The sequence below is a fragment of the Anomalospiza imberbis genome, chromosome 1, assembly GCF_031753505.1.
Source record: "Anomalospiza imberbis isolate Cuckoo-Finch-1a 21T00152 chromosome 1, ASM3175350v1, whole genome shotgun sequence".
Lineage (NCBI taxonomy): Eukaryota > Metazoa > Chordata > Aves > Passeriformes > Viduidae > Anomalospiza > Anomalospiza imberbis.
The window spans coordinates 130,805,896-130,828,919 of record NC_089681.1 but is presented as its reverse complement, the minus strand read 5'-3'; the positions used below and the strand labels follow the sequence as shown (position 1 = coordinate 130,828,919).

The 23,024-nt window shown below is 36.1% G+C and overlaps 1 protein-coding gene across 2 annotated transcripts in view; it reads left to right on the top strand.

The window, feature by feature from the left end:
• The window catches only part of RUNDC3B (RUN domain containing 3B), a 51,087-nt gene extending 28,384 nt beyond the window's left edge, over positions 1 to 22,703 (top strand). Inside the window, exons 8-11 of one of the 2 annotated variants that reach the window (XM_068211838.1) lie at positions 2,215 to 2,372; positions 18,805 to 18,951; positions 19,326 to 19,441; positions 20,349 to 22,703. In XM_068211838.1, coding sequence (XP_068067939.1) covers positions 2,215 to 2,372; positions 18,805 to 18,951; positions 19,326 to 19,441; positions 20,349 to 20,494 — 567 coding nt within the window. In that variant the 3' untranslated portion in view covers positions 20,495 to 22,703. Of the gene's footprint in view, positions 1 to 2,214; positions 2,373 to 11,345; positions 11,675 to 18,804; positions 18,952 to 19,325; positions 19,442 to 20,348 lie in introns of those variants that run through there. The other variant, XM_068211848.1, reaches the window with a different exon arrangement.
• The last annotated feature ends 321 nt before the right edge of the window (positions 22,704 to 23,024 follow it).

The window sequence follows — 23,024 nt, the reverse complement described above, 5'->3', positions numbered from 1 at the left end:
TGCTGTATTGGATCAGCTACACTCTGCTGGTTTAGATCAAGACTCCTTGGTTATGCTACTATCCCATATTGGGTACTTGACTAAAGCAGATGTGGAGGGAAGAATAAACACAAAGCACATGATTATGCACCATTTTTTTACTAATGTACTCATAGCCAATGTATATCACCTGAGGGGCTGCCTGAAGCTAAAAGATTTGTCTGTGTAGTAATCTGTGATAGATGTCTCTGCCAAATAGTTATCAAATATCCCCTCGATTCCATGTAAAATTTCACCTTCCAACCTTTTTTTTTTTGGCAAAGCATTCTGTGAATCTACCATCTGTTGTGTGAAAAGCTATTCTGTCTTTTGAATCTGGCTCCTAAGAGCTTGATTTCATCGTGCCTAGCTCTTGTTTTTTAATAAGTCAGGAACTGTCTCTTCCTTTCTGCCCTGCCCAGGCTGCTCTGGAAATATAATGACTTTGTCTTTTCCGTGTTGTCTCTTGTCCAGATCAATAAGTCATACTTTACACATTTGTTTTTTATGTGGAAGTTATTCCTTCCCTTTTCTGGAATGGTTTAAACGGTTCACTTTTGAATAGTAAACTCCTGAATTATTTGTGTACTGTTTATACTGGAAGTTTATATACCTGTACTGGTGGGATGTGCATCTCTGTGTCATTATAGATAGAGGTATTTACTGTACATAGGATTATGTTTCTGATACTGGTGCTTCAGGTCTAAAATGTTTCTGTAAAATGGTTTGATTTTGTTTTGTTTTGGGGTCTTTTATGTTTCTGAGAGGCAGGAAATTTGTTATGTTGTAACACATCATTTAGTACTTTTGAAGTGCTACTTAGAACTCCAAGGAATATCTTAGGAGTCAAGATAATAGTAATATTTGATGAGGTAGAACTAGGCATACTGAAAAGCTCTCAAGATTCCTTGGAACTTGTACTGAAACTAAAAAGTCCCTCTCAAACATAAATATATCTAATGGCTAGAACTGTATCTAACTATAAGATCACAGAATAGTTGTGGTCACATGGCACCTCTGGAGATTGTCTTGTCCATCTCCCCTGCTCAGAAAAAGGTAGACTAGAGCAGGTTTCTCAAGGCCTTTTTCAGTCAGGGTGTGAATATCTTGGAGATACACGTTCTTCAGCCTGTTCGGACAACCCATCCCACTGTTTATTTAATGGGGGAAAAAGGGACGAGGAAAGAAAAGTTTTCCTGTATTGAAATAGTTTCCTATATGCATGTATTTCAGATTGTGCCATTGCCTCTCTTCACTGACTGTCAGAGAGGAGTCTGATTCCATCATTCATACACCCTCCCATTATACACTGATGCACATTGATATGATTCTTTTTCCTTACCCTCTTTCCTTCAGCCCTGACCTGAGCAATTCCAGCTCCTTCTGTTTCTTCTCATACCAGAGATGCTTCAAACCCTTAACAGTCTTTGTGGTGATGAATTACACTTTGTTACCAGCTAATGCAAACCTGTTTTCTTAACTCAGCCAGAGTTGAGAACAAACACACCCATTCTGTGTCTCTGAGAACTACCTTTTTTTTAATACCTTTTTTAAAATGTGGGCACATATAAAACAGTTGCACATTTTTCCACAGGTTTCAAGGAATGTGCACAATTTTATATAGTGTAGACTTACTGTATTTGATTTTAATTGACAATTTCTAAGAAGTTACTAACATCTGACATGCTAGAACCTTCTTTGTCATTGGAATGTGTGAGTCAAAAGTTCAAAGAAACTTTAAAATAGCATTGGATATTTTATTCATAGTTATTCTGGATCCCTTTCATTAACTATAAAGATCCACGTAGATATATTCTACTCTTGCCCTTGTGTATTATCTAACATCCTGTACCTGTTCAGTTGTAGAATTCTGATTTTCTTTCTTGTACTCATGATAGTTGTTTTTGAAAGGTGAATTAGTCTTTCATGATGGTGGCTTTCCTGTCTCATTTTTTCATCCATTTTTCTACTCCTCTGCAAGAAAATAAATAAATATGTGATGTTCCTGTTACCTATTAGGAAATCTCAAACTAATCTGAAGTCAATTTAAACTAGTCTGTTTAAATAATTTAAAAAACCTACAACAAACCCAAAATAAAATTGTGTACATCATAAACCAACAAATATGAACATGCATAATCAAAAGTGGATTTGATAGTGTGTTCTTTAAAGTTTTCTAATAACTTACATTTTCAGGGTTATCTTGAAGAATTGGTACGACTCAGAGAAAACCAGCTGTCTGAATCTGTCTCACAGAATAAACTGCTGTTACAAAGAATTGAAGATATGGATCTAGCCCATAAAATGGAGAAAGAGCAGCTGGAATATATCATTGTGGAACTGCAAGACCAGTTGTAAGTTAGCATAATGGAGAAGCGTTGCTAGAGCAGCATTACTTAAATTATTTAAGTTATATAACTATACAGTATGTTCCTAATCCTGTGGAAATGAGTCAACTTCTTAAAGAAATTGATGTATTTTAGCTTTTTTTTTTATTTTACAAGTCTTAGATTTGGGAACCGTTCCCTGGAAACTGTAGTAGTGTAAAACAGAATAATTCTGAGATTGAATATTTAAATTTTTTAAAATCTGAAATAGCTTACAGTAACTTGCTTAAATTTTTTACATGTTTTTATAAAATGTTCTTTATATTTTATTACTTCCCATTTTAAGGCTACCCCTAAAAGTATTGAAACCAGCTACCTTTTGAAGACCATTTTTTAAAAGTTAGGCAAGAGGGGTAAAAAAATATTTATTTTCTTCGGCTAGATTTTAATTTATTTGTGATGGCACAGAGGCTGTAGAAGTTTGTCTGGTAGTCCTAAAACTATTCAAACTGGCAAAACAGTTCACTATCACCCTTTCTTCAATGCAAGGCAAAATGCTAAAACAGTAGAAGGCTTATTTTTTATTAGTAGCATTTGTGATTTCTAATGTGATAAATATTTGAGTATCTTATGATCATTATACAGTTTATCCTCTCAGCCCTGTCTGTTGGGTGGGGAGGTACTCTCCTTTTGCAGAGACATTCCCACGTTGGATGGGTCTCTGGGCAGCCTGGTGTAGTGGAAGGTGTCCCTGCCCATGGCAGGGTGTTGGAGTGAGATGATCTGTAAGGTCCCTCCCATCCCAAGCCATTCTGTAATTCTGTGTTTGAAGACCCAGGCAGATGGAAGACTCAGTGACAGGTTGCCATGAAACTGCACCTGCAGCAGTTGAATGTTCTGTTCATAACAAATATAAAACAAGTTATTTTGCCTTAAATCTGGATTAATTTGTAAATGTCTGAGCCCTGGAGTAACATGGCAGCCATCTGAGATCTTTGAAACAATCCATGATGAAGAGAATATATGAAGACACCATCCAAAAAGGTCTTTACTGCGAAGTAAAGTATTTCAAGCTTGTAAGCAAAGCTTTTTTTTTCCTGCTGCTCTCTGTCTCACGATAGATAATTTTATTGCCAGTGCTTGAAATGGATTTTATGAAAATGTTCAGGAATATGGAATTGGCATTTTATTTAGGCCAAATGCAGAGTTGAGTAAGAAAAAAAAGATGTTTTTCCACGTTCCTTTTTTTTCCCTCTGATTGACTGTAAGTTTTTTGAGACATACCTGTCTTGAATTCTTCTCTAAACTTACTGATATGCCTAATGATTCATGTTATATTGCTTTGGCATCCCTGGTTATTTGGGGGAGGTGGGAGAAGGTGTAAACTTATTTAAACCTCTACACTGATACTGGAAATTTTGAATGTTCATACCTGCTATTAAATTTTAACTGAGTTGTATGCAGTCAGACTGTTCTGAAGATCTCAGTCTTTCAGGTTTGATTTTGTTTGGTGGCTTTATTGTGTAAAGGCTCAAATTGTGGAATAACCTCTGTTGTATCTTGACAGTGTTCTTGTATATCTGTTTGTGAGACACTGCAGTCAGGAGTCTGAACTACTCTAGATATTTGGAGTGGCATAACTTTACATTTTTATTGCAGTGAGTGTAGTGTGCTTGTCAGGTGAGGGAGGGAAAGAAATATTCCTAGCAGGTTTCTAATGGTCAACATCAGTCATAATTAACTTATTTTATTATTTGGTATTAATGTTGGGTTTTTGATTCCAAACAGAGGTGACCTGGCAGCAGAATATGTTTTATCAGTTATGTGTCTGTAGTGAGGCATGAGTTTTGGCCATTTGCTTTTTATGGTCCAGCCATTTTAGAATGATGTTAAAGTAATACCAAAACTTAAGTGTTTTGCTCCCCTACCATTACTAGCATTTTGAAGCAGTGAATGTATGCTGTAATCTGAGTTCTTAATGATCAGGTAAGAGCAAGTTTGGGACTGTAATTCTGCCCAAGGCATACTGCATTGCTGTTTGTAAAACACTTTGAGATCTGGTTTAGGATTGTTTGCTGTGTAATTGAAACTATTATAAATAAACATTCTATATTTTCTTTTTGATGATGCTCTTCTATTCTACTGGCTGTTCTTAAGGTAGCAAGGTTTATGACTTCAAACTTCTGTTGAGTAAGGTTTTGTTGAGGTTTCCAAAATGTTTTTTCACAGGCATGCAAAGCAAAATGTTTTATGTGTCTAGTCAGTGGACTTGACAGAATCTGAGTCTATATCTATTTCTGCCTTGCCCCACCAAAAAAAAAAAAAAGTAAGGCGAGGAACAGAGGTCTGACTTTGTTGACAATATAGGCTGTTGCTGTTGCTGAAACTTGGAAATCAGCTAATCCAGGATCAACAGATCAACAAGACCTTCAGGCTAAACATTAGATTTCCTACAGAGAATCTTTTCTGTATGTACATTTACTAAGGGGGTTTGCTGGAAAGCATGAAATAAATATGGGGATAGGGCTTCAGAAAAATTTGGAAGGAATTTTTCTTTTACAGCTGCTATGCTTCATGTTCTACAATTTTCAGTATTCTTAACTTTGTCTCACACACTTGAATATTCAAGCTACAATGAACAACATAGTTTCCAATGTTAAAAGCCATTTTACAGATCTCATGAATACCCGTATCTGGAAAATGGTGAAGCTGACAATTTATCAATTAGTTATTAACAAAAGAGTAACTTTTTTTTGTCTCTCAGCTTAATTGCATTTCTTAGCAATATGCCCACCCATCTGGGGATTGGACCTCTTACTTTGTTGGCAGGTGTCTGATTGCAAATCAAGATGGAGAAGTGAATCTGCAGTGGACAACCCGATTATCAGTTCAGCGCATTTAAGCTAATACACAGCTCCTCAGGAAGAAGGTTCAGACTGGACATTGGGAAACATCTCTTTACCCAGAGGGAGGTCAAACACTGGAATAGGCTTCCTGGAGAGGTGGTTGATGCCCCCAGTCCCTCAGTGTTCAGGAGGCATTTCAGTTGTGTGAATTGTAATAATGATGGGCCACTCAGGGCCTTCAGTTTTTTCTTCAGATGTCATCACTGTGATGTGTTTTTCCTAGGACTTGAATTGAACACTACAGAGCAGTGCTTTTGGCTCCACTCTTCTCTAAGAATAGTGTATTTTTGCAGTGAGAGTGAGGCAGTTCTAAAGGCCTTAAAGTACGTAAAATTAACAGCTCTTAAGTGCTTTAAAATAACAGCTCACGGGAGAACAGCCAGGAGAAGCCTGTGATCCATGGAATGTCTAGATGAGGAAAATAGTTTGAATTCTGTAACATTCAAATTACGAAATTGTAATTTGATGGGATGGGGATCCCAAGTCATCAAGGAACTGCATCTTGGAGTATTCAGAATATACAGAGGCAGACATTCCTTCATCCTCTGTGTTTCTACAAAGAAATGTTGAATGTCTCTTGAAGCACAGAGACATCTGATTGCACACCCCATCAGTAAAGAAAAATTCTAAGAACCCCCACAATATGTGTATAATTATTTATAAATTACATAAATATACTATTGTGACAATATATTATTTGCATTCTTAAACATACAAAAATAGAAATTTAAGAGTATAAGATAAAGATGGAATAAACAAAATGTTAAATTAAAAAAAAAATTATTACCAGTACAAGAAGGGCTCTTTTCCAGTACTCCAAAGGATTATCTTCTGCATCCCACTTTGAGACTACTGCCTTGAAGGACTAGTTAGCTCGGTCAGAGATGTGACTGGGCAAAATCTGGAACCATTGGCCCACAATATTCTTGCATTAGAACTCTTTAGTTCAGCTTAAACAGACTTTTTTCCCTCTTAGGGCGATTCTTAGTCTTTCTTTTGACTAACACACTTACCTGTGTTACGACAAACTCTGCTTTTATTATTTTTAAGTTCAGATTCTGTATCTGAAATTGATATTTATATATGTTAAATATTGATGTATGATTATGAGAGAGGTTCCATCAATTTCATGATTGGCTCATTTCCTGCATATTGACTCACTGATGTTATAAAAATTGATCTCACTGATGTTATAAAAGTTGATCACTTTAACATAGAACATCTTTTTAAACAAAGTGAAAGGAAAAAGGAAAGCATTATATGCAAAGCAGAAAAACTCTGAAAATGCTTTAAAAGTTTTTTCTTTTGCTTTGATTTTTGTTGAAATGAAAACAGTGATTTGTCTAAGGTTTACCACCACAGGTTTCCTCCTAAAGAATTTCTTCAGCTTTTCAGGTTGGTGTGCCTGGAGTAAGATGGTACAGCCCCTTTGTCCCTACTGGTGTATTTTTTTTTATCAATTTATCACATTTATGTGAAATGTATTTTGTACATTCAACGAATATGCTATATTTTATACCACTCTGGTTTTTTATCTCCCTCTACCGTTTCTTCCTAGATCACCATCTTGATATGGTGTTCTGTGGGGGGGGTAAAAAGTCAGTCTTCCATGCTTGGAATTCTGTTACTGGTTAATGCATAGATAAGCATCAAATTAAATTATAGGGGCACTTACATCTTATATTGAATTAAGCTTGACTGTGTAATTAAGAACTTTTTTTCATGTGTTGTCAAATCTTAAAGATAGGTTTAATTTGCCTGGCTGTTCCTTCCGAAATACCCTTTCCAATGTCCGAACTATGCTTTTCCTCCATTCTTAATGTCTTAATATAACTTAGCATTTTATTGTATTGATAATAATTAATATTTTAATATCCACCAATACTACATTTTCTATCAGAATAATATAGCTGTATTTGTAAAGAGAGCAAATTCAGACGTGATTAACTCCAGGCAAAATTATCTTCTCCGTTTCTAGCACACCATGAGCTACCAGGTCTATTATGGGCTGTGTAAAGGAAGATACACTATATTCTCTGTAGCAAAGATAATTTCTTTTCAATGAATGGCCATGCTCCATGTGGGTAAAAAACTTGCTTATGAATATAGTATCTCTGCTTGTCCTCTCTTTGCCAGGATGCTGTTTGTAAATGCTCTGGAGTCTGCAGCGTGCTGCCACAATGTGCAGGCAGGGGAGGGTCAGAGAGGAAGGCACAAGGCTGCAGAGGATGCAGGCTGTGGCTGAGCTGTCAGGGACAAAGCAGAGAAAAGCTTCTCCAAGGAAATGGAAGCAGGAGGGTCTGAGCAAAGGCTTTGAAATTTAGCTTGTGTTTTGTGTCTCCTTGTGAGTAAAACTTAAATGTGGGTTGCCTGGCTTTGTAATCCTAGCTCAAAACCTAAATCATCTGGAGAAATAGGAAATCTGGATCAATTTTTTTTAGCCCTCTTGCCTTCATTTCAGATAATCCCTCTTTTAAGACTTTTTTTCAGAGAAACTGAATTCCTCAACTGCTTAAGTACAGTAAATCCAATTTGTTGCAGCTGCTTTATTTCCTCACTGAAAGGAAGTTGAAGATTAAAATTTAATCTTCGATCTTGGCAAGTTTCTTTCCTAGAATGTGAAAACTGAGAATGCTAATCCTTTCCTCTTAAAGCTTTAATGGATCCTGCTATCAAACCCTAATTCACATTAGCCATGCTTTTTTTTGTAATGCTTCCTGTCTGTCCTCTGCTTCTCCCTCAAGTTTGAGCAGCAGTTTGAAATCCTTAGTATTGCAGTTTGGTTGATTTTTCAGGTCCTTTTTTTTTCAACTTGTCTGTGTGTGGTTTTGGGTTTTGGGTTATTTTGTTGTTGGTTTTTTTTACAGCATAGAAAAAATACTACATATTCTAAGAGATGTTAAAAACTTGTCTGTGTGTGGTGGATTTTTTTTTTTTTTTACAGCATAGAAAAAATTACTTATTCTGAGAGATGTTTAAACTTCTGTATAGGCAGTGTTTTGAAATTTTTTTGTGTAATTTTTTCTTTTCAACTCTGCTACAATATTGTAATCCCATTCTGTTTTACAAGGGTGTGAGTTGACAGCAAGAAAGGAAGTTCTGTTTTTAGTGAGGTGGAAACCCAAGAAGACATGGGTGTTTCCTTTTTTGCAGATATAACCAGGAAAAGTTCAGCTGGGTGTAGGACATAGAGAGACTCCTGCAATTCAGAGAGGAACATACAGGGCAGGGTGCAGAACTATGCACAATTAAACAATTTGCAATCAAGCCTCCAACATGATTATTCTGTTCTTAGAATCCACATGGGTTTGTTGTGCAAGTGGAAGCCAAAAGTTTCTGGCTTGATAGCAGCCTGAAGGAAAGGGCTTACTCTGCAAGATGCAGTAGATAGGGAGGCATTTATTTTTAACCCCTCATATTTTAATATCTTATTCCAAACTATTAAAAAGGGGAGTTAAAAGGTTTATTTTAAAATAAACCTTAACATTCTAAAAAAAGTTTAAAGCTTTTGAAGCTATTGGTGTCTTCGAGAATGTGTTGGACTATTTACAGGAAAATGTTTTCTTATTCCAGAATGAAAAATACTTTTGTAAGGAGTCTGCCTTCTGCTCCCTTCTGCCCTGCACTTCCCTTGGTGGGTTAGAGACCCACAGGGACTTTGCTTTCACCATTTTGCATACTTAATAACATTAACATGGTGGTGTGTCCCCTTCTAGGAGTCTAATGTGCAATACTAAAATCTGGTTTTATAGTGGCATCTTTTCTCTCTTCTCCCATAGCTTCACTTCTATGGATAAAGGCATTGCATAGAAGTACCAAACAAGAAAGCTTTAAGTGAGTTACTTGGACATTAGCACCTATGCATTCCAAATTTCAGAATATTTGTCCAATGTAGAATTAAAAGATTGGGAACAGGGAAAAATAAGGCCTTTCAAAATAATACTAATGACAAATATTGAGCCTCTGAAGGCCTCAGTACAAGGCAGTTGCAAATGATGTGCACTCATGGTAGGAAAGCAGATTGTGTGGATTAGGAGTTTCTTCCTCTGTCACTATACGTGAGCTATACCTGAACTGTGGCAGAAGAAGAATACTTGCTTTGACATAGCAATACAGCATGTGAATTCTCATTTCACAAAGAGAATTATCTCATGTCTGGAACCTCAGGTGACCTTGAGGCTTTGTTGTCATAAAAGAGTTTGAATAACTTTATGCTGCAAATAGAGAGATTAGAAAGAAACAGGTAAAAATTATGGTAACTTAATCATGGTGCATAATGATTAACTGCTGGATTGCAATCACAGAGCCTGAATTTTATTTCTTTGTGCTTTATCTGTTTAGATAAATAACCTTGCATTACCATTTGCTTCTGAGAGTCACAGGGTTTTGTGCTTCATTTCTTAACCTTCATACTCACCTACTGTACATTTGCTTCTGTATTCCAGAAAATACTGGTGTGAAAAGCAAGTATTTCATATTGCTTATACATAAATGAGAAAAGTTGAGCAGAACTTAATTTTTTCTAATATTTTTAATGCAAGTTACATGAAGTTCAATACCAAACAAAATGGACTTTAAATGACAAATAGCGGAAAAAAACATTTTTTAAGGGTTGGAGAATGGTACCAAGTTAGAATGGGGAGGAGAGGCTAATTCTGTATTTGCAGACATTACTTTATCATTGCTATACTGAAGGAGTATCTCAACAATTTGTCAGACAAAAGAAATTGATACTTAAATTATCCTAAATTTTGGATTTATTTTACTACATTTTTTGGTTTAAATAAATCTGATCAGGAATTAATTTTCATCCAGTAGGAAAATATTAGCCAATTCTTTTTATACTTGAACAACAGAATTATAAGTTTCTCTAAAATACAAATAGTTTGTTCAAAAGAAGGGTGAGTTACAGATCAGCGTGCATACACATGGTTGCAAAAATGTTGGAGATTTTTAAAAATTATGGATGTTTGTAAATTTAGGTTACAACTTGCTTTTCCAGTTCTAAATTTGTGTCTTGTGGTTCTTCAGTATTTTGTTAAAATAAAGCACAGTCTAAATGAGTTCCGGAAGGGCTTTAAATAGATAAAGTGAAATGCCTGAAGTTATAACCAAGAAAATACAATCAGTGTGCTCTCTGATTCCTGGGCAAGAAGCTTATATTAGCTGCTGTCTTGTTTTGGCTAGCAAGTGGTTGAGATATAGACAGGTATTTTTTCTGTTGCCCATTGAGATGTTCTTATGCAGCCACTTAACACTGTAATTTTTCATTGTGTTGTTATCCAAATTATAACTCAAATTATGTTGGCAAAGATTCTGTTTCTGGTGTTAATCTCTGATTGTGGATTTTTGTTTAGGTTTTTTTTTCACCCTTTGCCCATGGATCAGACTTTTTCCCTCCTCTTTTTTTATTCTGCAATTTCTAAGATTTTGAAGCTCTGCCTTACTTTGAGAGTTTGGCAGCTCTATTAATTTGCATTCAACTGCCAAGAATGACTTATATTACTCAAGGCTTGCTGCTAATAATTCAAGTTCTTGTTTGTAATTAAAACCTTTACATTCTGAAAGAGCTTATATATGCTAGTTTTGGTAAATACTTGCCTATGTATGTAGAAGATTAATCTTCCAATTACCCTGTTGGATATCTTTCATGAAACTCTTGCTGTCTTAATATAATAGTGGAATTTTAAAGAAAAAGTGGTCATTCAGTCAACCCAGAGTTACTGAACCATTTTGCACTTGTTTCTCCTGTTTTTACTGAATTCAAAGGAAATCAAGTTAAAATGATTAAAAAAGTTCTTGAGAATACCAGTTTTCCTGATCTGTTAAGAAGAAAGATCTTGATTTATTTTTTCCCACACCCTTGTAGAAATGTTTTTTTAAAGGGAATTCAGCTATAAACAGATATGTTGTATTTGCATCACTGACATAAGGGAAAAAGACTCCTTAAATGACAAACTGAGCTTGAGAGGATATTTACAGAAGGCAAATTAGACAATCTGTCAAAAAAAAACTTGTTTGCTAAGAGTCCTTCCTTTCCCAGCAGAGATGATCTGATAGCTGAAGAACTGAAATCTGCTCTTTACTTTTTCAGTAGTTTGGGTGCTGATCAAGTTCAGCATTCTTGTTTTCTGTCAAGACCTACTATCTGGGAAAACTGGTTGTGTTGTGCCTGTTATCCTCCTCCAGAGAATCAGGCCTGGTTATTTGTCCACGGACATGAAGAGTGTCAGTCACATGCTGCAGTGCTATTTTAGTGAGCATATGCAAAGCTAACATATTATGGTATGTTTTGATCCATTCTGGATGTCTGTGTTCAGAATCAAAGTCTCCACTGCAGTTAGATGAGAACTCAGGAGTCCAGCTCTTGGTATTTCTGACAGTATAAACTTCCTCAAGTTATCCAAAGGTCAAGAAAATCGAAGCCTGTATAAAATTGATAACTAATATTGTTAGGATGTAGTTCAAGGTCTCTCTAAGAGGCAATAAAGGAGGATTTAAAAAAATGCTGAAGAAGTTTCAAGGGTATCTGTTCTGTGGCACAAATAGTGCCATGGCTGTGGCACATGAAGATCTGTTGGTCAGTCAGAATAAGAAAATGTGTTGCAGTAGGACATTCCTGGGTTTTTTTTCACTGCAGCAAATGCCTTTAGAAAGTCTGCTGGCATCTGACTGCTCTGGCAGCTAGTTTGGGGAATAGTGTGTCAGTGTACAGGGCACAAAGCTGAGAGAGATGCTATATTGCAGCATCAAAATCTACTGGTAAGTAACTCGTTTTCATACCTGCTGATCTAATTTCTCAAAGTCCAATGACATACCAGTCCAGAGAGCTCACTGCTGTGCTAGAGTACTGACAGCTTGGAAGTTCCCTTTTTATTTTGGAGTTGCTTTTACAGATTTTAGTTCTATTTATGTATGCTATCAATTTGAGTTTGCATTCCATATTCCCTGTCCTAAATAAAAGGTTTTAAAGCTTGTTCTTATGCAAATGTTTTTATTTTTTTAAGCTTTTATTTTCACTTTTACTTTTCACTACTCAGGTAGTTCTTGAACTGGAACACTCATCTGATGTAATTCCCTTTCTTAGGGAATTAGTCTGTTTGGTTTATTTCCTGTCTTCATCTGCTGGTAGGAGGGCAAATTGCCAACTGGACTGGCATTTTCTGGATTTGGAGAAATTAAACTTGCAGGTAAGAAATTACTGGTTTTTTATAGGTATAATTGGAAACAGAACTGACTTTTGTTTTGTTGAACAAAAAAAACCCCCTATGTAAATGGAACTCTTGGAATAGGCTTCCAATGAATCTGCATTTGATGCAAGGGAAATTGGAAATGAGGTATAGCTGAAATGACAGCAGAAATTCTATGTGGTTATGCAGGAAAGGGTTTTCTATATTAGCTTGGGCTAAATTTGGATTAAATTTTATTTACTTATTTATTTTTAAATTCCCAGAGGTAATACAGTTACAGTATAGTCAGTGACCAGCTATAATCACTTCTATAATTTCTGTTGTGCATGCAGGAACCCAACATAGAGGTTGTCTTTTGTCCCTCTGTCTCACTATTAACTCAGGTCACACTTTCAAGATAGAGAAGTCTTAGATGTGTTAATTCAAAGCAGTAATTTCTTAATCTTTTGGGAGGCAGCTGGGCTGCCAAAAGCAATGCTAGTGCAAACAGAAGTGTTTGTGGGTTTATCTTAAAAATTAAGTTTTAAAAGCATAAACACATACAAACAAAACAGAAAAAAAGCAGCTTAGTCAAAAAAATTAAAATAGCTATTTTTGATGCTTCATTCACAGTGGCCCCTAACATGATTGTGCCAGAACTGAAAGGCAGCACGGATGGAAATGGGCAGTAATCTGTCAGTTGCATTTTATTTTTTTGTGTGTACTGTACAAAAATATATCCTGCGTGTGCTTAATACTCTCATAATATTAAATCATTATATAAACATCTCAAAATAATAAAAGCTGAGGAAATCTGCAAGTAAATATTCTGGAGAGTACCTGACAAACACAGGGCGCATTAACAGTGGAGGAGGAGGATGTTTATTGGAAGAATTCACTAATCTCACATTTCCTAGCTTCTTAAATACACAATTAAAGAACTGAAGGTCAGAAGCATGCAGAGATATTTCTGGGAATAGCTGTGTAAACCTGATGAATGCTTTGGCTGCTTCTGTTATTCTTGAATAAACATAAGTAAACTTACAGGCCTGGAGGGAGCATATGTGTCTGCAGACACTTATTTTCACCTGGGAGTATGTTAGTATTGATTAGTCTCATCAGTAATCTTTTGTAATGCGCAGGAATTCTTTAGCAGGATGTTTTTACTGAACAGATTTTTTTTTGTTGTTTTTGAACAGGAGCCTAATTTTAATAGTAGTTCTTGGTATAGAGAAAAAAATACAAATGTAAGGCACATATTTGTTAGTTTTTAATCATAAAATTTAGCACTAAGATGTTCTCATCTCATTTGCTGATTGTTTTGCCAAGGAAATTATTAGTTGCAGTAGTATTTTCATTTTGTGTGGAGTTTTGTCTTATTTTCAGATATAAAAAATAATCCCACAATTCAAGTGGTCTAAATGTTATCCTGGGACAACATGGCGAGACTTTGTATATTATACTCCCCATATATATATATATATATATATATATATATATATATATGCATATATATGCATATATATATATATATATATGCATATATATGCATATATATATATATATATATGCATTATGGAAAAATCTATGCTGTGAAATAGTACAAAGGGTATTTGGTCATTTTAAAACCCTGGTTTCAGCTGGGGTAGAGTTAATTTTCTTCCTAGTAGCTGATACAGTGCTGTTTTTTGGATTCAGTTTTAGATTAATGTTGGTAGTAGACTGATATTTTGGTGGTTGTTGAATGTTCTTTCTCTCCTGTCTCTTCACTATTTCTTTATTCTTTAATGTTTGCAGAACTTGAAACCCTATATGAAGTTATCTTACAAAATTGTTGTTTGGGGTAAGGATTGCTGAGGGTACATCTGTTAACTTTCTGCAGATTATGGAACAGCTAGTGCTACTTTTTTGCCAACATGATTGTAAAAAGATGGAAATAATTGTAGACACAGAGGATACCATTTAGTTGGATGAGAGAGGGGAAGTTCACAGGCTCTCAGGCAATCAAGGATTTTTTCATGCCTAGATTAGAGAATTTACCATAAACGAGTTTAACTTCTGCTCTCATAATAAGTTTTTACATAATCTTCCTATACTGCACGAAACCTCTGCGCTCTGCAGTCCCACTGTGTTACTCCAGGATACTCTGTTCAGCCATATCTCACACCCTGCCTGGCTTTCATCCAAAACACAGCCTTACAATCTCTTACTAAGATCCACTGTATTCTCCATGTACCAACTGCCTTCCTGAGATTACTTCTTTTAGCCACTGTTTTTATCTTCTTTTCCAGACTGAAGAAGTTAACAGCTTGGTGTATATGCCTGTTTTCACTCAGATTTCATTGTACTTCCTTGGTTTTTAACTTCCTCCTTTAGTAAATCCTATTGTCTCTCTTACTTAGCTTATTTTCTTTTTGGTGTGTCGTTACTTTTATTCCTATATTAAATGGCTTAGCATACTGTCTACAAACCTTATCTGGCATCATCCTTAAATCCCCACAGCTACAAAACCAATAGAACTATATTTTATTGAACTTTACTGAAAAATAGAACTGCATACTCGTTGCAGTCCTGGTGCAAGGAGAAGTCCTGCCTGAAACCCTGCAGCACCTCTGCACAGAGCTGGCCAGCCTGTGTTTGCATTCTGGGGAACAAGAGCACTACTGTAGGAATTCAATATGCCTTGGATAAAATAAGTTGTTGTCCTTGGAGAGCTCTTAACCTCTAGAAAGTGTTTTTCTTGTCTGAACAAGAGGAGGACAGCACTAGATAGTCTCGCACAGCTTTTTTCACATTGAGTTTTGAAATTTGTATTTGCTTTTTTCCTTAAAACTTGACCATATTTTCTTCCTTTTTAACCTTCTCTGCAGTAAATGCTTTTGTATCCACCTCTTTTCCTGTTTCTGAATACTTGTAGCAGGATCATCTTTCCTCGTGGCGATTAGGAGTGTGAGGATTCTGTGTGCTGTTGACGTGACTCTTAGGGACATGGTTTAGTGGTGGACTTGGCAGTGGTGGGCTTATGCTTGGACTCAATGATCTTAAAGGTCTTTTCCAACCTAAATGGTTCTATGTTTCGGAGCAGTTTAATACTTTGACTCTTCAAATGAGTTTGGCTAAACAAAAGCAGTGCCAGTTTTTGCATATCAAGAGAATTGCTGTCTGCAGGCAATGCCTTTATAATGACTTTACTGCAGCGGAAACTTAAGATACTTGAAAAATGTCTGCAAAAGAGCTAAGAGCTAAATTATCTACAAAGCTGATAAAATAGTTGCTAACTAATAGCATCAGGTGTGAATATTTTGTCTAACTTTTATTGTCTATACTGCTATTTTTTACTTTTTACTATTTTATTTACTACTATATATTTGATGCTGTGCTTGGACTGATTTTATAATTTTAAATCTATTTTTACATATTTTTAAAGATTCAAAATAAAAGCCTTAGGAGGGGAATATTTAGTTCTGTATCCTACTTGATGCCTGGTTTTCTTCCTGAGCATGGTGGAGTGGTTTAAGAAGTGATTAATGGAAACTATCTTTAAATTTTATGTTAAAATTCCTGGAAAATTTTGGTGAGTGTTTGCTTCAGAATTTCTTTGTTCACACAGTAGGGTGTAAAGATTTGTGGAATATAGAATATAGAAATATTAGATATATTCAATACAGAAACCTATGTCAAATGCAAAAATTCCACTATTAGCAGCTTGTCTGTACATGTGTATCTGTGATAATGTGTCTGTGATAGCTTACAGGGGTTGTCCAAATGGAAATTTGAGTGTACCTGTTACATGTATGAATTTGCATTTAGGCACTGTGGGCATAGTTGCTCGTATAAACTGTGTCCTATTTTGAAACTTCTGTGAAAACATTCAAGATGTCCTTCTGAATAAGGAAGTGATGTAATGTAGCTGGCAAACCTCATAAGAACTTGCTATCTCAGTGTTTCAGTTTGCTCAAATCAACAAACCTGTGACAGCTCTGTGTAGTGCTTGATGTTCGCCAGGGGATTAGGGTTATTACTTGGGGAAGTGAATGCTATGCAAGGTATTTGAAATTATTGAGAGCTTTGGGTTAGCAAAGTGGTTATTCCTGTAGACCTCATAGGAGGGTGAGGGTGTGGATCCCGGGGTAGAAAAGTTGATTCTTTACCTGTATGAATGCTGAGGGAATTCGTCTTCTTGAGAGAAGTTTCTTGAAACTAGTTTTAATCATGGTTGTGCTTCATCCCCTTTTCATACAATAAAACTCTGAATCTGTCTCCTCTTTGAAACTCAGCTGCTAAAAGTTCCTTACTGAGCTTACTACTGTCTTTGTTCTGTGGGAAATTTTGGCTCTTTGGGCACTGTTATTTGCCCCTACATAAGTTCTTTTTTAAACAGCTCAAATACCACCAGAATAAAAACTGTATTGTAAAAATAGACTTGTTGACAATGTTACTGGAAAATTCAAGTAAATGTATGTGTACCATGAATAGTTATTTAATTTGCTGTGCAGTTTGGCATTTTGAATAGCAACATGGCATTTGGCTTTGAACTTCTGAGTACATTTGGTATGGATATGAGTAAATTAGCTTTTTGCTTCAGGCCAGAGATAGTCAAACTCCTTGTGGAGCAACATTTTACTATTGTCTAGTATTTTGTGGATTGGAGGACTTAAAAAATCCAATTACAAAATGCTATTGCTTTTATTTCTAGTTATTCTACAGCAATAGAAGGACAGATCAAATGTTGCCTTGTGCTGTTGAAAAAAGGCTGGTCTTGTCTTGGAGCCCAAAAAACTATGTACTTTCCTTATTTCAGTATGACTTTTTGCAAGTGATTTCCAATACTGGCATATTAGCTTCTTCATTTCTAGAATTTTGGAGATTTACTTCGTTGGGAATATGAGGCAAAACTAATTTGAGCATTTAAGGTATTCAGTTTACACTTCTTAATGTCAGTTATAGACATAGTTACTAGAAATTGTAAGGTGATAGAAAACAGAATAACTGTGTGTTATATTTTGCCTGAAAGCATACAGTGGATTTAACATATCTGGTTTTTAGTTAATTCTGGAAAAGTTTTGAAGGGGGGATGCAAGGGTGTTCAAACTGCAAAAAAAAATTGGTGTCAAGGGGAAGCACATCACATTCCCATAGCGGGCTTGCAAAATAGCTGGCCTGTTAATTACCATTATGCTAGCAGAAAGAACTTTTAAATGCAATTGCCTTTCTTTATTGCTTTTGTAGAAGCAGTCAAATGTCAACTTTTTTTTTTTTTTTTTTTGCTTCCTAAATATGTCTCAGTGTATTTCTAAGTTGCTTCCGTTAGGAAAAGTGAACAGTTTAAGATGCTTTGTGAAAATTGCAGTCTGTTGGTCACTTGAAAGAGATCATCTGGATGATCACTAGTGGTGTTCCCCTAGGCTTGGGTTTGGGGTCAGTCCTGTTTAACATCTTTATTGATAATCTGCTTGTGGAAATTGAGATCACCCTCAGTAAATTTGCAGATGACACTAAGTTGGGTGGGAGTGTCGATCTGCTGGAGGGTAGGAAGGCTCTGCAGAGGGATATGGACGGACTTGATCAAAGGGCTGAAGACAACTGCATGAGGTTCAAGAAGCTGAAGTTCCAGGTCCTGCCTTTAGGTCACAACAACCCCCTGCAGTGCTACAGGCTGGGGAAGGAGAGCCTTGAGGGCTGTTTGGCAGAAAGGGGCTTGACAGGTGACTAAACATGAGCCAACAGTGTGCCCAGGTGGCCAATGGCATCTTGGCCTGTATGAAGAATAGTGTTGATTGCCCTGTACTCAGTGCTGGTGAAGCTGCACCTCAAGTACTGCGTTCAGTTTTGGGCCCCTCACTCCAAAAAGGACATTGAAATGCTGGAATGTGTACAGAGAAGGGTAGTAAGGCTTGTGAAGGGTCTAGAAACCACATCCTGTGAGGAACAGCTGGAGGAGCTGAGAGTGTTTAGTCTAGTGGAAGCTCAGCAGGGACCTCATCACTCTCTACAGGTTCCTGAAAGGAGTTTGTAGTGAGTGGGGTTTGGTCTCTTTTGCTGTGGCTGCAGTGACAGGACCCAAAGAAATGGCTTTAAAATGAGACTTAAGAGGGGAGATTGAGATTAGGTATTAAAAATTTTTTTTCACTGTTAGGTGGTCAGGCTGGAATAGGTTGCTCAGGGAGATGGTGGAATCACCATTCCTGGAAGTGTTTAAGGGACATCTGGGTCTGGCACTGGGTGATGTGGTTTAGGGGTTACAGTAGCAGTGCTGGGTGACGGTTGGACTGGTTGATCTTTGAAGGCCGTTTCCAACCACAATGATTCTATGATCATCTATGTCCTGGTTTTCCTTTATCTTAAGGAATTGAATTTAATAGACTTTTTTTTTTTTATTCACAGAACTGTGCTAAAGAATAATGACTTGAGATCAAGACAAGAATTAACTACTCACCTCACCAATCAGTGGCCTTCCCCAGGAGCTCTGGATGTCAATGCTGTTGCCTTGGACACTCTACTCTATAGAAAGCACAATCAACAATGGGATGAGTAAATTTCATATTTATTTTGATTCCCCCTTAGAGGAGCAGGGAAACTGAAAATTAGTATTTCCCTCAGCATACTTTGGAACATATCCTGTTGGAGTCACTTGTAGAGTGACTCCAGTGAAAGATCACTGGTAACTAAAATCAGTTTCTCTTGTTTTCCATAAAGATTTTCTTCCTTTGGATTATTTTTTTTTAAGGGCAGAAAAATACATAATTGCTTTTAGAAAGAACTGGCTTTGGAAAGAAATAAAAATAGTGTTTAAGAGAAGAAAGATTAACTGTGTAGGGTTTTTTTTTGAAAACTTTTTAAGGAGAGTTGAAGATACCTAGTTAGATCTTTACAAGTGTTGCTATCAAATACTACTTGCTTTGCAGGAAAAGTTTTCAAAGTCTGGACCAACTTTCAGCAGAAGTTAGTCTTTCTCAATCCTCTCTGGATCCAGGTCACTCACAGGATGGGAAGCAAGATGGAATTAACTTGTTAAATGAAGGTACAGAGCCAGTCTAATGTCTTCCTTTAATTTTGTTCTTCATAGCTCTGAACTTCAGTCCTTGTGAGACAAATTTTCAGTGTGAAGAAAATGCACATTGAAAACCATATTTTTCATTGTTACATGAAGTGTTTCAGTTTCCCTAAGGACTCTGCTTCAAATAAGTTTGGATATATGAAAATACCCACCCTCTCCTCTGTATTTAAAGCTAAGCTTCAAATGCCTTGTACATCTCTTCTCCATCACAGAACCAGTCGGCTTCACTACAAGGAGGATCTGCTGACATCTCTCTGCTATAACAAACTCCTTATGTTTCCTCTTTTTGGTTTTAAAAGAATGATTAAATGCACTGGATTTGCAGCCACCACTGTCATTCTTACATCTTGCATTTAACATTTATTTGGAGATGCAGCTGCTCCATCTTGTGGGCAGTTCTGAAAAAGCAGGAAAATGTTGGAAGAATTGTGAAATAGTAGTATTTTGGGTAGAGAATATAAAGTGTTATAAAAGAATCCTTTTTGTATCTCATCAATTCTAAGTTTTAAATAGATTTGCCAATACAAAACCTTAATTTTATGTAACCATTAAACTTTCTTTTTTTTTAAATATCAAGGATTAAAAAAATTGTTTTTTTTTTTAATTGTAAGCAATATTAAAATCTAATTTAATTCGAGACTGATTTCAGCCCAGCCTGTAAGGAATGGGTAGGGATCTCTGTACCACCTGGATAGGGAAGGTGTGGTGTAAGTTGTCTTCCCAATTGCATTTATGGAACATGCCTGTGCTGAAGCATACTATGGAGTTCGCAGCAGAGTAGATTAAACAGCTTTTTCTGTTCTCTCATTTTTTTGGTCAACTAATTTTGTGCTGCAAAATTTATTAGCTTAATTCTTATTTTTCTTCACAGGAAAGGAAGACACTCCATCATTGCTTGGTCTTTGTGGCTCTCTCACATCAGTAGCAAGCTACAAGTCTCTGACAAGTCTGAAATCAAGTGAATACCTTGCAAGTCCCACAACAGAGATGACAAGTCCAGGCTTAACACCATCTTGAGATGCACACAAGAAGGAAGAGCTTTCTGTTGTATGCATTAGGTTTATGTTCCATTAAGATGACTTGCAGTGAAGACTGCTAGTTCTGAGTTAAATAAGCTGCTTTATTTTTTCTTGTCATGGATATCTTTATAATTTACAAATTTGGTCAGTTTTCATTTACTTTTTCTTCCCCCCAGAGGACTTTTCAGATATTCTATTTTAGTCTGGAATTGTTTAAATCTCTTGGTCAGGTAAAGAATGTATAATCTGATGTTCATAACTGTTTTTTTTAAATGAAACAGTTGGAAATCAGACCCATACTTAAATACCATCATCTTTGTTTCACCTTGCACTAGCCTGGACCAGCTGTAGCCATTGTACTCTGCAGTGCTTTAAATATTTATCAACTCCTGCAGAAGAGACAGGGAATCCTGAACACCAGTCTTTGTAGGCAAATAAATACCTAAAAATACAGCTTTTCGTCTGTGTATGTTGTGTAGAACCTCAAATAGCATATTTAACCTGTCAACAGCTTCTCTCAAGTTGACTCAGTGTTAGGTTTTGCATTCCTGTTAATATCATGGCACTTAGGAGATGTCCCAGTCACACTGAAACACAAACACTTGAAATTGCATGTGAATAACAAATGTAACTTGATCATATAAATCAAGCATACATAGAGATTTGTAAATGGTGAGCAAATTCACTAAATGCTTTTAAGTGGCCTGGGTTACAGATAATCTAACATTATACAAAAAGTTTCTTGCTGAAAAGATGGATGATAGGGGTAAGCATCTTGCAAAGTTTGGATTCCGTGTTTATTGGCAAGATCCCAAGGAGAGTGAAAAAGGGGAAACAATGTAATGACTGTATTTGTGTGTTAAAATACTTTTCTCATCCCTGTAGTAGTGCAGTAGGTATTTTTCTTGATTAGGTAATACAGCAGAAATTCTTTAAGTCAGTTTTCTCAAATTATTTGCCATTGATTTAAATTACTGATAGGAGAAAAAAAAGGGAGACATTTTTTTAAATGTAACTAACTTTCCAGGTTACCCTACAGTTTCAAAGTTTGCAAAATGATTTTTGAATTGCAAACTATATTCTTAATTCTTTGTAAGATACAATGGATCCTTTATCTATGAATTTTGCTAATCAAGGTAATGCTTATCAGTATGATTAGTAACTTTTTAAACAAAAGTGAAATGCATGTAAGTATGTTGTATTTATAAGTGCTAGGGAAAATGCTTTTTTGTGCCAAAGAAGTTTCATAAATTGTTTACATGCGTAGCTGCAATACAAGACAGATTTTTAATTATTGCTTACTCCTAGGTGTTTACAGTATGTTACTACACTCTGTACAGGTTTAATTGATTTGCCTCGTGTGATGATACCTTGGCACTACTGCTTTAAACTGCATCATAGGGTGGGCTTGAAAGAAAGAGTCATTCTTACTTTAACTGAAATATTTAGTATTTTTAAGTAGGAGGCTGTGCATTTCTAGAACTCGAGGCAGTGTTGGATTTAGCTAGAGGATAAGAATACATCTCCGTAGCTCTCTAGTCCATGCTGCTGGAGGACACTACATCCATGGCAGGGTACACAACCACTGATGCTATTTAAATGCAGAATTTTAAAGCAGTTTAACAAAACCACCAGGTCTTTCAAGCCTTGTGTACCCACACAGGTAATTTCTCTGTAATAAACTCTGACCATTAAATCCTTTCATACACCTTCAGAATGTCCATTACTTCATGGAACTTTTTTTGTTATCAAATTAAGCATCTGTTTCTTGAGTAACATTATTAAATATAAATTTGTAAATTAGAGATGCATTTTTACTACAAATAAAATGAGGGAATCCAGATTCCACAAGTTAACATTCTACATCAATGTACAGTGATTTAATCGGTCTTGTTTGCTGTTAAACACTTCTCATGTCACATCAGTGTTTTGGAGGGGGCAGTAATCATGATCTTCAGTCATGTTCACTGATGGCTCTGATGGCTCTTTTCTTAGAGCTAAATGTGTTGTTTAGCTGAAGTCTTTTATGTAGTCTGACACGTGTTTCTGGGCATCATTTTGTGCATGGGCAATCAGTTATGTGCATCTTTCTCAGTTCTAAACATTAACCATTTTTTTAAAAATAATTTTAAACTACCAAAACTGTATGTTTTGTTGCCTTGGTGTTCCATAAATGTTGCATGTAAATTAAAAATTTTGTATCATCACTAGTAACAAGTTGTTGTCTCTCTTTTAATCACACAGGATAAAGTAAGACCATTGTGTAAATTACAGCCTTACTGAGTTTATAGCAAATACTTTTCTTGCACAAGGGGGAGACTGGTTTTCTTGCTCTATATCATTTAGTGTCATCCAATATCTGCTGCTACTATGTTTTCTTGGGCCTTATTTTGTAAATTTACATTCAAAAGTCACAGTGGAAGAACAGTGTTACACATCTCCTCTGGCAGCATCTCTTGCCTAATGTGGTACCTAACGTCTTTACAAGTAGAGCATTTTTCAGTGTGTGAGGAATTTTTACCATGGAC